Genomic DNA, 14,357 nt, shown 5'->3' with positions numbered 1-14,357 from the left:
GTACTGCACCAATGAAGGAAAAGTCACCCAGCGGTAGCTTTTGTTTACTACAGCTGGCTGGCTTTTCCTTCATTAGTGCCGCAAAAGCCAGCATAGGCGGGCATCCATTTCACAAAATGGATGCGCCCATGTGCTTGCTTTTGCAAATTTTTAGCTTGAATAGCTCAAAATTTTACATAGGAAGTTTAAAAAAAAAAAGTGCTAGTATTTTTTTTTTTTAATGTTGCCTATCTATTAACATTTTTTTACTGGACTATCCCTTTAAGCATAAGTGCTATACAATAACATACTATCATTTGGCCTTGGACGTCTGCTTGGATTCACAGTAATTTAGTGTACTTAGGAGCAATGCTATTTGATGCCACTTCCTGTTTTGTCAAAGGGTGAAAGGTCATGTTTCATTGCTTCCCGGGATGTCACTTTGGGGTGGGGTCAAATAAGTTTAGTTTAGTTTAGTTTATTCATTTGTATTGCGCACCGGACCCGAGGGTATGAGTGCGCAGGAGCAACAAGGTTATTTGCAGCTTGGTTACATGTTGTAGTGCAGTACAGTAATTACAATGGTTTTATAGATACAATACAGTAAACACAATGGATAATAGATGGTTGAAGCAGTCATGCAAAAGGCAAAAAATTACGGATTTACAAATATACATATTTACAAGGTGGATAGCGGTGAGGTGGGATGGATGGAGATAGCGGTCATTGTTCTTTATCCAGTGTATGTAGTTGCGTCTAAAGTGTGTGTAGGTTTGGGATGTCCTCAGAGAAGGTGGTACGGAGTTCCAGTGTTGGGCTGCTTTCCCCTGGAAGCGATTTCCACCCATTTTGGTGCGTTTGAATCTGAGAACTGTGAGAAGATTAGCGTTGGAGGTTCTGGTAGGTCTGTTGGGGGTGTGTTTACTTATTCTCTTGACTAGGTAGCGGGGGCAGCGTTGTTGAGGCATTTGTGTGTTAGTGAGGCTACTTTGAACAGAATTTTATCTGTTGTGTTGAGCCAGTTATGGGCTCTCCCAATGTTGGAGATATGTTCTCTCTTGGGGATGCTGAGCGCTGCTCTCAGAGCATTAATTTGTAGCGTCTGTATTTTGTTGGTAACCTGTTTGCTAGCTCCTACGTAAATGGCATTACAATAGTCAATTTTTGATAATACGAGGGCTCTGGCTAGTGTAATGCAGCTCTGGGAGGATAAGAAGGGTTTGGCTGCTCTTATAAGCTTACATGTGTAGGCTGTGGAGGATGCCATAGAGCTAACCTGTTTGTGGAAGGAGAGGGAGGAGTCCATGCATATTCCTAGGGTTTTCACTTCCTTAGCTACTTTGATCGGGTCATCATTCAGGCATAGACTGAGATGCCATCCATGCCTGGATGATGAGGTACACCCTGTTCACCAAGGTCAAATCACGGTTGTAATCCCCGTCAACGGGATGAGGATCACTTCCGGTGATATCATCAGAGGTCAAGGGTCGTGAGGCAAGGGCTGGGCCCCTTTTTTGAGGCGAGGGGTGGGCCACTTTTTTTTGGTGACCGAGCATATTTCTTGTCCCAGTCCGACCCTGCTGGGAACAGGTTGTCTCCCGTATAGTTTGGCGCTAGAAGTAAATGGTAAAAACAGACAAGGCAAATGCCAACCGGAATAAAGTTAAGACTAGTTTGGGCGGGAGAGGCCCAGCTCAATTCGTTGTGGAAAGAGAGAAGAGGAGGAAATAGACAAGCTGTACTCAAGGGGAAAGTGCTGAGGTGTGACCTGGGGAGGGAAGGAGGGTCTATGGATGTGTGGCCCCGTAGCAGCACGTAGAAAGAGTGCGCGTGCTGTACAGCATGTGCAGTCCTGACTAGTTGCACCTATTGGCGATGTCTGGGGTGGTTAGGGGAGCGAGTGTGAATGCGGAATCCTGGAAGGAGATGAGTTTCCAAAGGTGGGAGTGAGTAAATACGTGGTATGAATCGAGAGATTTCCATGAGAAACGAAATGAACGGTTGCGAGTGTCACTGGCCCTATTGATGCAGGCAAGTTGGTGAAGAAAACAAAACGCCACCGTAGAGTAGCCGGGAGGAAAGAAATATGGACAGTGCACGGAATTCTAAATGGTCTCATGCGTGCCCACAAACCACACACCCCGCCCCAATCTACTTATTTTGTAACATTAGTGGTAGATGGCATTTTAACACAACAACAAAAACTGCAGAATCATTAGAGATGCAGGAAACTCACCTATTAGAGCGCTGTCCAGGCGCTCTGGGGCAAAATGCATACAAACCTCCTAATTTGCATATGAATTGCTCCAACAGAAATGACTTAACCCAAGAGGACATTGCATGAGCATCATCAGTTTTCGATACTTGTTGGCAACATGGAAGTGACTTCAGAATAAGCTGCCATAAGTAAGCCAAGTGGCAAATAACTTTGTGGTGCAAAATACCTATATTGCACTATTGTTATTTATGACCATCTCTATAGTGAGGCTTATTTGTTTCAACTAACAGCATGATATATTAACATAAGCTCTGAAGTGAATCACAGAGCTGTAGTTAAGACACGGTGTGATTAAATGATCTGCCTAGGATCCCACACTTTGAAACCGGGATGTGGACCATTTAAGCAACTGAGCACATCTTCACAGGTTTAGTTGCTATGTTTATGAAGGTTTCCCTTTGCATTTCAGGTGCTTAAATAACACTTTATTTAAAGCAATGCCTTGGAAGCAAAGCACATTACATAAGAAACTACCCTTTCATAATTAACTTTACATCATTATAGAAATCTATTGAGCAAAGAGGATGGCTTTAGTTGTATTCTCCCCATCCTTCATGCAAAGTCACATTAGCATCATACAGATTAATGTTAGCCCAACGAGTCCCTCCTATGGTAAAGCCATAATCATCATTTCATAAAGCCTGAGGCATTATGCACCCTTCTCACTGCTGATCGCTCCTTCCCATGCACATTTCTAAAGGGACAAAAGTCCCTGCTAATAGCCCCTCTCCCACCCATCAGTGCCTAATGGTTCACATTAGCTTACGGAGCTCCTTGGGACAACTTATCCATTCAGAAAGAAAATTGCTCATCACATATTGTCCTCCCAGCGGGACACCTTTCCCATTGGGCACCCTCATTGAGGTGCCAAACAGGAGAGGTGTCTCTCTGACAAAAGTCCTGGTCAGGCTCTCAAATGAGACTGTGGGGAGGCAGCTTAAATAACCCCGAGTCCCCGCTCGGTACCCCATTGATGTTTCTGATATCACGCTGTGCCATCTGTGAACCCACCCCTACTCTCCGTGCTAGTACTTGTTTCTGTAAATAATGTACACTGTAGCTAAATAAATAGTTCACCACATTCAATTCCCTCAGGAGATCGCATCCCAACAAGAAAAACATAGAAAAATAATATACAAAGTTGCTAGCTGTGTTGTCTAACAACATTTTGTTCGAGAAACTGATTGTGCCCCTTCACCTGTTGCCACTGTTACCGTCTCAGACCACCTCCTTCCAACTGAGTGCCATAATCGGAGTAATTCTGTGCTTCCACGTGCAGACTCGTTGGTTTGTATCTGCATCAATTCCCTCATGTAAACTAAAACCCTCCAGCTTCGGAGGACACAACCCCACAATTTCTCCTGAATGGAGTTCAAACCTTTTGTGAAAGTGTGCAAGACCACCAACCCCATCACTGAATGCCTTTCAGTGCCCCCTCCACATCACGAGTTGACGTTAATGGACCACCTCCGACAGCCCAACCCACTAAGTACCTTCTCCCACCTCACGGGGCTCAACTACAGTCCAAGCCTCCATCCAGGTCTCAATTGCCTGCCCACAAACGCCAATGATCGGGGTCCTGGAACCTCACTGCAACAAACACGTCCATCCTGCAGAAAAACAACCGGACCTCTCGGCCCAAGTCGGTCTCTCGATGTAGGCATATGCTGTACCCTACCTCCCTAGGACCTCCCTAGGACCGCTCCCCTCCACACCCGGTGAATCCTCATATTGTAGTCCAGTGCAGCAATCCAAATCCTCTTGAGCATTCAACTGAAATACCCTGCTATGTCGCCTCAGTCTCAAATGTCTTAGATCCGAGGTGGCAGGGTTGACTTTGGATGTCAATGGATGCAAGGCAGTTTTTGGGAAACTTGCAAATGCTTTGGATGTCTCTCTGGGTTGAGGCATCCCGCAGAAATGAAAAACACACTATTAATGGGAACCCTTGCTCCAATCACTGAGACAACCATGTTCCATAAAATGTGCATAATACAAGCCAAATTAATAATATTGATTAATGTAATGATAGTTAAACTGCGAAAGAGGTGAGCTTAGAGTGAGCGTGACCGACTATTTGAGAATAGGTGCGAGACTCTATTCTTCTCACGCGTTCACCTCTTTCCAACACCATTATCAATGATCTCATCTTCCCTCGATTATCGCGAGAGAATCTATCTAGGTATCCAAAACCCATAGAACGCAGCTACTCCATAATACAGTAGTCTGCTTCATCTTCAGGTCATGATGCCAAGATCACATCTCCAAAAATAAGATCCCTCCATTGGGTTCCCATCCCTCAAAGAGCCAAATCGCAGGAGCTTAACGCATTGTCCATCATGCCTACCACGCTATAGGTCCCAATATCCTGCTCGAGAAAGTCCAGACACAAATACCAATGACGTCATTGAGATCTTCCAACAAAAGACTGTAGGTTCCACTCAAAGCCAGCCTCATGAAAGTCCTACCTTCTCGTTCAAGCGATTGCTCTCCAAAACCCTCTCCCTCTGCACATTTGAGACTTTGACTACCACCTAACCTTACAAAAGAAGTTGAAAACATGGCTGTTCCCCTTCACAGACTAATGCTTATTGTACCTCTTGCCAGCAATTACATATTCAGGTCTTCATCCAGGCCAAGGTATCCTTTGGTGAACTTTGCTCATAAGAAAAAAGAAATCAATAATAATGCTCATTGAAAACCTGGACAAATTAAGCTAAATAACTCTATTCAGTTGGAAGGTTTTGTTTTAGCATTATCTGACTTTTTCCTAGTCTCCGTTTGACGACAACAGGCAATTCAAATATGAAGCAGTGCGCTTAATACTCACAAGCATTTTGAAGAAGTGGAACTCCTTTTTGCAAGTGCGCTTTTTCTGAAGCCGTCGCCATTTTAACTGTGGCTCCAGAGGCACCGTTTTAACGATTAGGGCAAATGAGAACCCAAAAGCCTGTGACAGAGCCTTCAAAAGGACAGAGCCTTCAAAAGGCTTTATAGTGTGCACATTTTATCAGCCACAATACTGCCTTTCCACATGTTGCAGGGTGAGGCACCTCAAAGCCGGGCTCAGAAGACTCACCGATGAAAACCTGGTATATAAAACCAGCTGTTACACGAGCAAGCAGGATAATCACAGTTGGGCCAATGGGCTTGTGCACTAAGGAAACCACTCTATTAGTCCCAGTCAAAGTGCTTTAATATCAATGCGCAGCATTACCAGAATGATAAATTTGCGTGGACGTTTGGTTTCCATGGCGAGATGGGGGCTGCTACCTACCATTACAGCTCGCCTTTGGGCGATCTCGGTGAAAGATGCTCCTTTAATCTTCATACTCAAGTTGATCAGGTTACATCAGCTAGTCATCATCCAGTTAAAGAGTTTAAGTTGACACCAACTGGAGCATCTTAACAGAAGACATTGATTGACCAACTGACACACGGTTCCACTCTTCATCACTTAAGAAATAAACCCGGACAGGTCGGGGCTTTAATGGGCCAGGTAATGCCCAGGCCAGTTAGAAACCCCCGCAAAGCAAAGGCTTTAACGTTAGCATGGGCATTACCTTCCCCAGTGAATCCCCCCACCCTGAGGGGTTTATTGCCATTAGCCTCCCAGCAGGTTTACTGGGATGCTAAATTAGGTTGAGAAACGGCAGGGTTGAAACTACAAAGATATTTGTCATGGATTAGGAGAAGGGAATTACATGTAGTCCATTTTCCCTTTTCAAGGCGGGCGTTGCCGCATCGGGAAGACAGAGGTTCCTGGCGCCGGCAAGGAACAAAGGAGCGCAAGTGGGGTAAGGGTGGGTGAGGGATATTAAAATTGGGGTGGAGGGGCACTTACCTCATTACTGGCAAGGAAAATGGCAGCCTCCCACTTCCGTGGATGCACAAAACAAGGGCTTTAACATTAGGTAAAGACCTAATTCTGAGCCTACCGATAGGCTCCGAGGCCTATCCCCTCACCCCCCCTCAAAGCCCCCAAGCCACGTGCTAATATTATATAACTGTCAGTCACAGGTGTAAACATTCTAAATAGGCCAAAGATGCTTATTCGAGGCCAGCGCTTTTCTTCTGCAACTACGAAGGTGCAGATAAGCTCGTCCATGAACTACAGCGTTATTAGGGATGAGCAATGCTTTGGGTCTACATTTGTCTAATGGCAATATGGTCATTACCTGGTCTCCTAGATCCATCTTCGGGAGGGGGAATAACGGAAGTTGACGCCAGTGTAGATTGCTATGTGGTCACATTGAAATCTTGGACTTGCCAGGCAATGATCACTGGACATAAAACGCCACATTCAAGTGACAGAATAACGATGCATGCATCTCAATCAGTACATCTTTTCAGATAGTTGAGAAACAACAAATATATTCTGCAGTAATTGCCACAACTCTATGATGGCCTGTTGCCACAGGAAGTTTAGGGTTCTTTTTTTCGAAGGTTAGAACAGCGGTTTTAATTATTTTAAACAAGTTCTAAGCTGGTTCAGATCCAAGGCAAAGGGGTAGTGTTGGTTGATTGGATGGTGGTTGCATTGGTTCATCTCTGTATTTGTGCCGGTAAACCAAAGGAATTTCTTAACAAGGTTTTATCCAGCAAATTCATTATAAAAATGTGCATCACGCCCTTTAGCAGTACAAAAACCAAGAGTGCTCCAGAAAAGCATGACTGGCACTAAAACAGGCTATTAAAAATAACATTAATAAAATATTAACCATAATTATGCCAGGCTATTCTGTAGACGAGTAGTACATGTTCTGGGCAGGTGGGAATCAACCATTCACCAGCATAATCATGCTGGTGAATGGTGCTGGAAAAGATATTGGAAATCATTTGTGGCTACTACTGTTGTGCAAGTAGAGTTTCTTAAATATGTGAGACATACACCAAGGAATAAAGTGTTGCCGCCCTTTACATTTTTACATACAGGAGAGATGTCTAGCATTAAACCTCTAAAGCTCACTCCTTTACTTTCGACAAATCTCTTATTACGAAGCGCAACTGGCGTACGGTCGAACCGTCTACAACTGCGCTCTAATTAACACTAGTTGTGTGGCCCTCGCTTCAGTGAATTTTTAGATTTTATCCCAGGTCTTCACCGCAACGGCAGACACTGTTGCCCCTTTGTTGGTGACTCAAGCTCGTAAAATGCCTTCCCAACCGTGGTTTGGTGAAGACATGAAGTACCTTTGTCTCAAATGTAGGCAAGCAGAACGTAAATTGCGCATTTCCTATCGCGATAACGACCGGATTGCCGTTTGCGCTACCAGTGCTCTATACCATAGGTCCATTAAGCTAGCTAAACAGAAGCATTTCACTTCTCAAATTGAAAATGCCATTACACTGACTAAAGAGCTTTTTAAAGGTGGTTTGCACGAACTACCTGATGCTATTGCTGCATCTCAAGATCGCTGTGATTATTTTGCCGCCTTTTTCACTTCTAAGATCGAAAAGCTTAGGGATCTTATTTCGTCTGATTGCAGTTTCTCTACCGATATACCTGCCCTGCCTGCGCCTGCCCACTCAGGGACTTTGTCCCCTCCTGCTGTGCTGTGGGATTCTTTTCATAGATAGTGATGTTAGTGCTGCGGTTATTGGCATGAAATCTGCCTCTCCGACTGACTCTCTTCCTTTATCTGTGGTAAAGGCTATTCTTCCTCAAATTCTGCCCTACTTGACATCAGCAGTGAATTCCTCCTGCTCTATGGGGATTATCCCCCGTGCTGAAATGTTCAACAGTTATCCCCCTGTTGAAAAAACCTACCTTGGACCCTCTGGCCCTTGCTAATTTTCGGCCTATTTCCCTTTTGCAACGAAGTTTCGAGTCCTTGGGGTCTCCTCTTTTGGTTGGTTTCTGTGAGTCTTCGTCTTTGTTTGATGATTTCTAGCCGGGTTTTAGACCTGGCCAGGGCACCAAGACCGTTCTGATCTCGGTGCTTGATCTCAGGCTTATTGCGGATCAGGGTGGAGTCACAGCGCTGATCTGGTTAAATCTTTCAGCTGCCATTGGTACCATCGACCACTCCATCCTGGTCAGCCGGTTAGCTGATGCTGGCTTGACCGGCCCAGTTCTTGCTTGGTTTCAATCTTTTCTATGTGACTGCTCACATCGTCTTTTGCTACAACCTTTACTTTCTGTAGTCATAGCCCCGTTGTGTGGTGTTCCGCAGGGTTCTGCCCTGTCCCCCACTCTTTTCAACATTTATATTCGGCCTTTGATCACCCTAATCCGCACCCACGGCTTTAGAAGTTATTTGTACGCTGATGACACGCAGATTCTGGTTAGGTTAGATATCCATCATCCAGCCCATGCCACTCAGCTGCATGACTAATAGCTGTGGGCTGCTGGATGTCCGAAAACTGGCTTAAACTAAATGGCGACATGACCGAGGTGTTGGTTATGGGTTCTTCCTCCGTCTCCTCTTTCTGGATCCATGCTTTCCGGCCTTCTTCTTTTGGCCAGTTTCCTACTGCTGCTGCCATCGTGAAGGACTTGGGAGTTAAGATCCCTGCCTCTCTGTCCATGGCCCCTCAGGTTGGCGCGGTTTGTCAATCGGGCCATCTTTAATTGAACATTCTTAAGCAGGTTCTCCCTTTTATTCCTATTCATCTGCATTCCTCAGTAGTCTCTGCTTTAGTCCTTAGCAAAATTGACTACTGTAATTCCCTGTACTTTGCCCAACCAGATTATCTGATGCAGCGTCTGCATATTCTTCAGAACTCGGCCACGCGGCTTGCCACTGGCACATTGTTTCGGGAACATATTTCCCTTGTTCCGAGATCACTTCAATGGCTCCCGGTGGCTAAACGGATCCACTTTAAGTCGCTGTGTCTGGTGCATCAGGCCTTTTATGGTGTTGGCCCGAAAACCCTGCAGCAAAAATTCAAGCATTATGTCCTTACTCATGCACTGCGCTCTGCGGGCCGCTTTCTCTTGGCGATCCCCACAGTTAATCGAGCTAGAACTGGCAGACGTTGCTTTTCCATCACTGCTGCTGTCCTTTGAAATGCCCTCCCTGCATCCTTGCGTATGGTCTCGGCGCACTTAAAATTCAGAAAGGCTCTGAAGACCTTACTCTTCTAGTCTTCCCTCCTCTGCTGTTGTGATCGTAGGTTTTCAGCGCCAGGTTGCCTATTGTGTCGGTTGTGCTACACCTTCGGGTGTGAAAAACTTTAACATAACAAACATAACAAATAAAGATAGGGCCCGGCCCAATGCAGCACAAACACAGGAGAAAAAGGAAGAGATAAGGAGCCATGCATTGTGTATGGAAGCAACTAACCAATCCAAAGCCATGCACAAAGAGAACTGAAAGAAAATATTCAGTACCCAGTGTGCCATCTAGCACTACCTGGACCACGGAACAGACTGACTATTGGTACTGGGGACACTATGACCTCATTCTACGGAAAAATCGACTTGGTAGCCAGTGCTCCATTACCTTGTATAGGAATTTCTATTGGTGTCCCTGGCCTTGTGGCATTTGTGCCACTGCCAGAGAGACACTGTGAAACCAAGCCACTTTAGGTTTCAGAAGCACCTAGTGAACAGATGGCCACCTCAGCGCGAACGTCAGTTTTAGATCATACGTAGAACCGTGCTGCTGTAGAATTAGATCTGCCCGTGGTGTTAGGCACAAATGGTTGTGGATTGTTCCATCACAAAAGGGAAGACCAGTACACAATGGGTGCGGAGAGCCTATTCCCAACTGTCCAGATTAATTGTTTGGTAAGAACGCAACCATGTTTAGGGGCTTGCGAAGATAAGGGTATGCTCACCTGTGGCTTCGTTTGGTTTTTCACCTTCAAAGCTGTGAAAAACTGGATATCATGCAAAGTGGCAAACACAGAAATCAAGGCCAGCAGAACACATAAGGGGTGACAAGGGGCAAGCTGGATGCCCACGTCAGAGAACAGAGAAAATCTGAACAGAATTGGTTTGTTTAACTCGCATCTTCCATACATAAAGAAGCCCCCGATAGTCTTCGGTTTGAATGGAGGGATGAGGGCTACCATAGAAGCCTTGGCAGACTAAACTTTTGCAGTTTATTTTTACTGTAGAAAGAAAGTTCTAGTACTGCAGCCAAGGATAGCTGAAGGTCCAACACTTCCCAGCAGTTTCACTGCATTTGGTGAACTGCCGTTTTACTGCATTCTTTAGAAGGGAGTAGGCGGGGGGAGGAGGGGACGGAGTGGGATAAGGGTATAGTTTTATCAAAAGGATATGGAAGGCACCACTGTGGTGAGTTGTACCAGATCCTATTTGGAGGAAGGCAGACTGGTTGTACTAGTCCCTATAACAAATACACCCTTATGTCACTTTCAATAATATTATCATGCCAACAATTCCATCAAGAGACCTATTTAAGCATCTAAATGCAGGCGCGTTAAACAATTGAGTGTTAAGTGTCACCCTAAAATATGTTTTTATGTCTATGATTATACTAAGAAGACATTCCCACAGTGGATTACACACCCATCAGTTCAATGCTTTAGCATTTGCCTGTGAGCTCTCTCAAAGTGACCAACATTGCATACACATTTAGGCAGTCTATATATGGGGTACACATTTTGTCAAATTGTTAAATAATAATTACTGAACCAATAGCACTTCAAATGTTAATTCTTTTTAAAAAAATTAAACAAAAACGTACATTCCGATTCGAAGGATTCTTTAAACCCAACAACCTACCTGGAACAACAATTAGCCAATATGCAGACTTATCTTCAACAAAAAGATTTTTGTCCACTCCATTTAATGGCATTCCTACGAGGGGAAAAAACATTTTTAAAAAAACATCTCTCGCAAATCCTTATTTTTACACTTCGTTGTCTGTTAAAAAAGAAATACATACTGTACCAAGCAAAGACACAAAGAGGAAAGAAGTTCAGCATAAGAAGATAAAACTCTCAGCCCAAAGATCACATCACATCAACACTTCATAATGGCTGCCTCTACACAGGAAAGTGCCATTAAGCGTATAAACTCAGAAGATTGTAAAAGGTATGGTGACCCATACAACAGCAGGCCTTGTACATACCACAACCCCTCGTCTGACGTAGCATGTTTCACTCAGTTCTTTCAATGTGTAGCCAGCTGGGCCAGAACCAAGCTGGGGCTACAGGTAAGTACTAGCAACATGAAGCTGCGCAGCCAATGACCTACAGTGTGAATTTTTCTATTAAGAGTCAATTATCGGTAGCGATAATGCTCTTTGATCTTGAACACGGTCACATTCAGTTTCTGTTTGGGCAATGTTGGCTTTCACCCAAAGTATTCCAGAGTATATGAACTTTTAGATTGGTAAAAGAATATAGTAATTCAAGTCTTCTTGGTCTGCATGCATTGGAGATTGGTGTATGCATCTAATCTTGCTGCTTTTGCGACAGGCACATATGATGGTGCTTTACACCACCCTGTGGCTAAAACAAGGCTACCTAGAAGAGAGAAAGAATGTTAAGAAGCCTAGGCATAGCAAAAGGCCATATATTTCTGTTGTCCTTCTCCTCGTCATTCTTACCTCCAGTCCGTAGACATACCTTATTCGCACCCAGGTAAGGGTGCATAGCCAATCAGGTGGCTGGAACAGTAGGCGAGAATCCACATTCTCCGCCTGCTGCTTCCAGCCACCCACAGTACTTCCCCGGGTGGCACCATTTTAATTTTTTAATTTTTTTTTTATGTGGGTAGGCAGCCAGATGCCTCTCCCGGTTGCCTCCCCAGCTCTCAAAGCAATCCTTACCCCTTCAACACCCACTCCCCACATATCCTCTGGACCAGAGCTTTGTGCTCTGTTCCTGGCGTGCCTCCAGTCGCCTCCAGTTTCCAGGCCGCCATAACAGAAATGGAAAAGGGACTTGGTCCTCTTTCCCTATGGTGGTGGACATCTTTCTTTCTTTCATCCCCCACCCCTGCCAATCTCTCAAGAAAATAAACACATTTTCACCCCAGATAAACCCCGGGGGACAAATGGCTTTCCCTGAAAGACTTTCGCTGGGGCCTACCTGGGCTCGGGCTGGCGGGTCGTTAAAGGCCATGTCCACCTCCCACAGTTGGGGTGAAAGCAATATAAACCAATCAATCATTCTGATCGTCCTTGTTCTCCTCCTCCTCCTCCTCCTCCTCCTCCTCCTCCTCCTCCTCCTCCTCCTCCTCCTCCTCCTCCTCCTCCTCCTCCTCCTCCTCCTCCTCCTCCTCCTCAATCCATCATGATCCTCCCCTTCTTCAGAACTTCATGATAGCCCCTGTTTTGTCACATCAAAATCTTTACCCCTTTGTCACAGGCCTGCCCCTTTGCCAGACTCCATTTTTGTAGTCCTTTCATTACAGTCCAACGTCCCAGTCCTTACCCTTGATCACAGTGCTTCTCCTAAGTAACAGTCCTTTGTCCGAATTAGACTGTCTTGGGCACAGTCTGTCAGTCAGTCTCCGTCTATCTTCCACCACCATGTTTCACTTAATCCATTTGATGATCTTTTCCCACTCCATAGGTCCCTAAGTCAGAAAACTTTATTCGGTGCCAGCACACTACAGTACAACAGATTATTCTTACACAATTCATTGTAGTATTTATTTGTACATTTATAAAGCGTGCATAACCCATAGGCATCTAGGCGCTGGAATTTAAGAACACGGTTACACAGTTAGTTACAGTTTGCGCTTCGTTGATACAATTGCAATTAGTCCGTTATAGTTGCGGTTAAGCCTTTACATATGTTCATTATTTGCTCAGAGGCAGGCATACAAATTGAATTACGGAAGACAATCATGACATGCTATGGTACCTACTGTTGGGACTCTAGGCTGAATAGTCGGGATTTTTGATTTTTTCAGAATGACCATAAAGAAGTGTCATTTCTCAGATGCGTGGGGAGGGTGTTCCAGAGTTTAGCTGCTACTACAGGGAACCTTGATCCGCCTGCTTCCTGTTTTCTGTATCTTGGCGTCACAATGAGGTTGGCATATGGGGGAACGTGTTGTCTGTTGGACTGAATTTTGCTGGTAAGATTCTTGAGGTAGGCAGGTGCATTATTAGTGAGGCATTTATGTGGTAAGGTGAGGATTTTAAATTGAACACTACCTTGGAGTGGGAGCCAATGGATATTTCGTCTAGTGGAAGAAATACGTTTGTTCTTGGGTATATTTTATGCAGCTCTAATGGCATTGTTTTGAACAATTTGCAATTTTCTGATGTTTGTTACTGGTGCCAACAAGGAGTGAGTTACAATAATCAATCCTAGAGAGGATCAAGGCTCTGGCTAGGGTGATGCTGTTGTCCGATGAAAGGAATGGTCTACTAGCGCCGATTAATTTCAAAATGTAAGCCGAGGATGAGACAATGGCATTAACCTGTCTATTTAGGGTAAGGGCTGTGTCAACGTAGACCCCTAGAGATTTTATTTAATTTGCGACAGTGATCGTATTGCCGTTGAGGTTGAAGTATTTGCATTGTTGAGAGAGGTTGTTTAGTTTAGCTTCATTTCCGATTAGATTAACTCTGCATTGTCGTCATTGAGGCACAATTCATTTTGAGCCATCCAAGCCTGGATTGCAAGGTAGATTGTGTTGAGATTTTTAGTATCGGTGTCATAACATCCTGTGATTGATATAAGTATTTGAGTATCAACTGCATAGTTTGTATACTTGATGCCCATTTTGTCAAGTTTGTCACATAAAAGCTTTGTAAAAGCATTGTACAAGGTAGGGGACACGCAGGAGCCTTGTGGTACGCCACATGTCACTAGGACTGGGGGGGAAGCTGAAGTGTTAGAGAAGACCTTCATGGAACGGTTTGAAAGAAAGGATTTCGATCCATTTAATTGCTTCGGATGAAACGTGGATGGCAGTTTCAAGGTGTTGGCATAGTATTTTGTGATTGAGCAAATCGAAGGCTGCTGATAGGTCTAGTAAAAGGAGGATACACATGTCTCCTTTGTCCTTAAATTGGTCCATTTGTGGTTTTAAATCCAAGAGCGCCGTTTCAGTTCTGTGACCCGGTCTGAAGCCAGATTGTCTCAATCCCAGAAGATTGTTACATTCCAGGAATTTTTTGATCTGCAGGTAGGCTGCACGGTCGAGAATTTTTAAAAGAAA

The 14,357-nt window shown here is 44.6% G+C and overlaps 1 protein-coding gene across 2 annotated transcripts in view; it reads right to left on the bottom strand.

The window, feature by feature from the left end:
* The window catches only part of CD320 (CD320 molecule), a 245,050-nt gene that overhangs the window by 82,705 nt on the left and 147,988 nt on the right, over positions 1–14,357 (bottom strand). For both annotated transcript variants that reach the window (XM_069649710.1, XM_069649709.1), the window contains one exon: positions 10,956–11,030. In XM_069649710.1, the coding sequence (XP_069505811.1) occupies positions 10,956–11,030 (75 nt within the window). The remainder of the gene's footprint in view (positions 1–10,955; positions 11,031–14,357) is intronic.

The sequence above is a fragment of the Ambystoma mexicanum genome, chromosome 1p (genome assembly GCF_040938575.1).
Source record: "Ambystoma mexicanum isolate Mex_15411 chromosome 1p, UKY_AmexF1_1, whole genome shotgun sequence".
Classification (NCBI taxonomy): Eukaryota; Metazoa; Chordata; class Amphibia; order Caudata; family Ambystomatidae; genus Ambystoma; species Ambystoma mexicanum.
The sequence above is the reverse complement of the archived record's forward strand: the minus strand, read 5'-3'. Positions and strand labels throughout refer to the sequence as shown.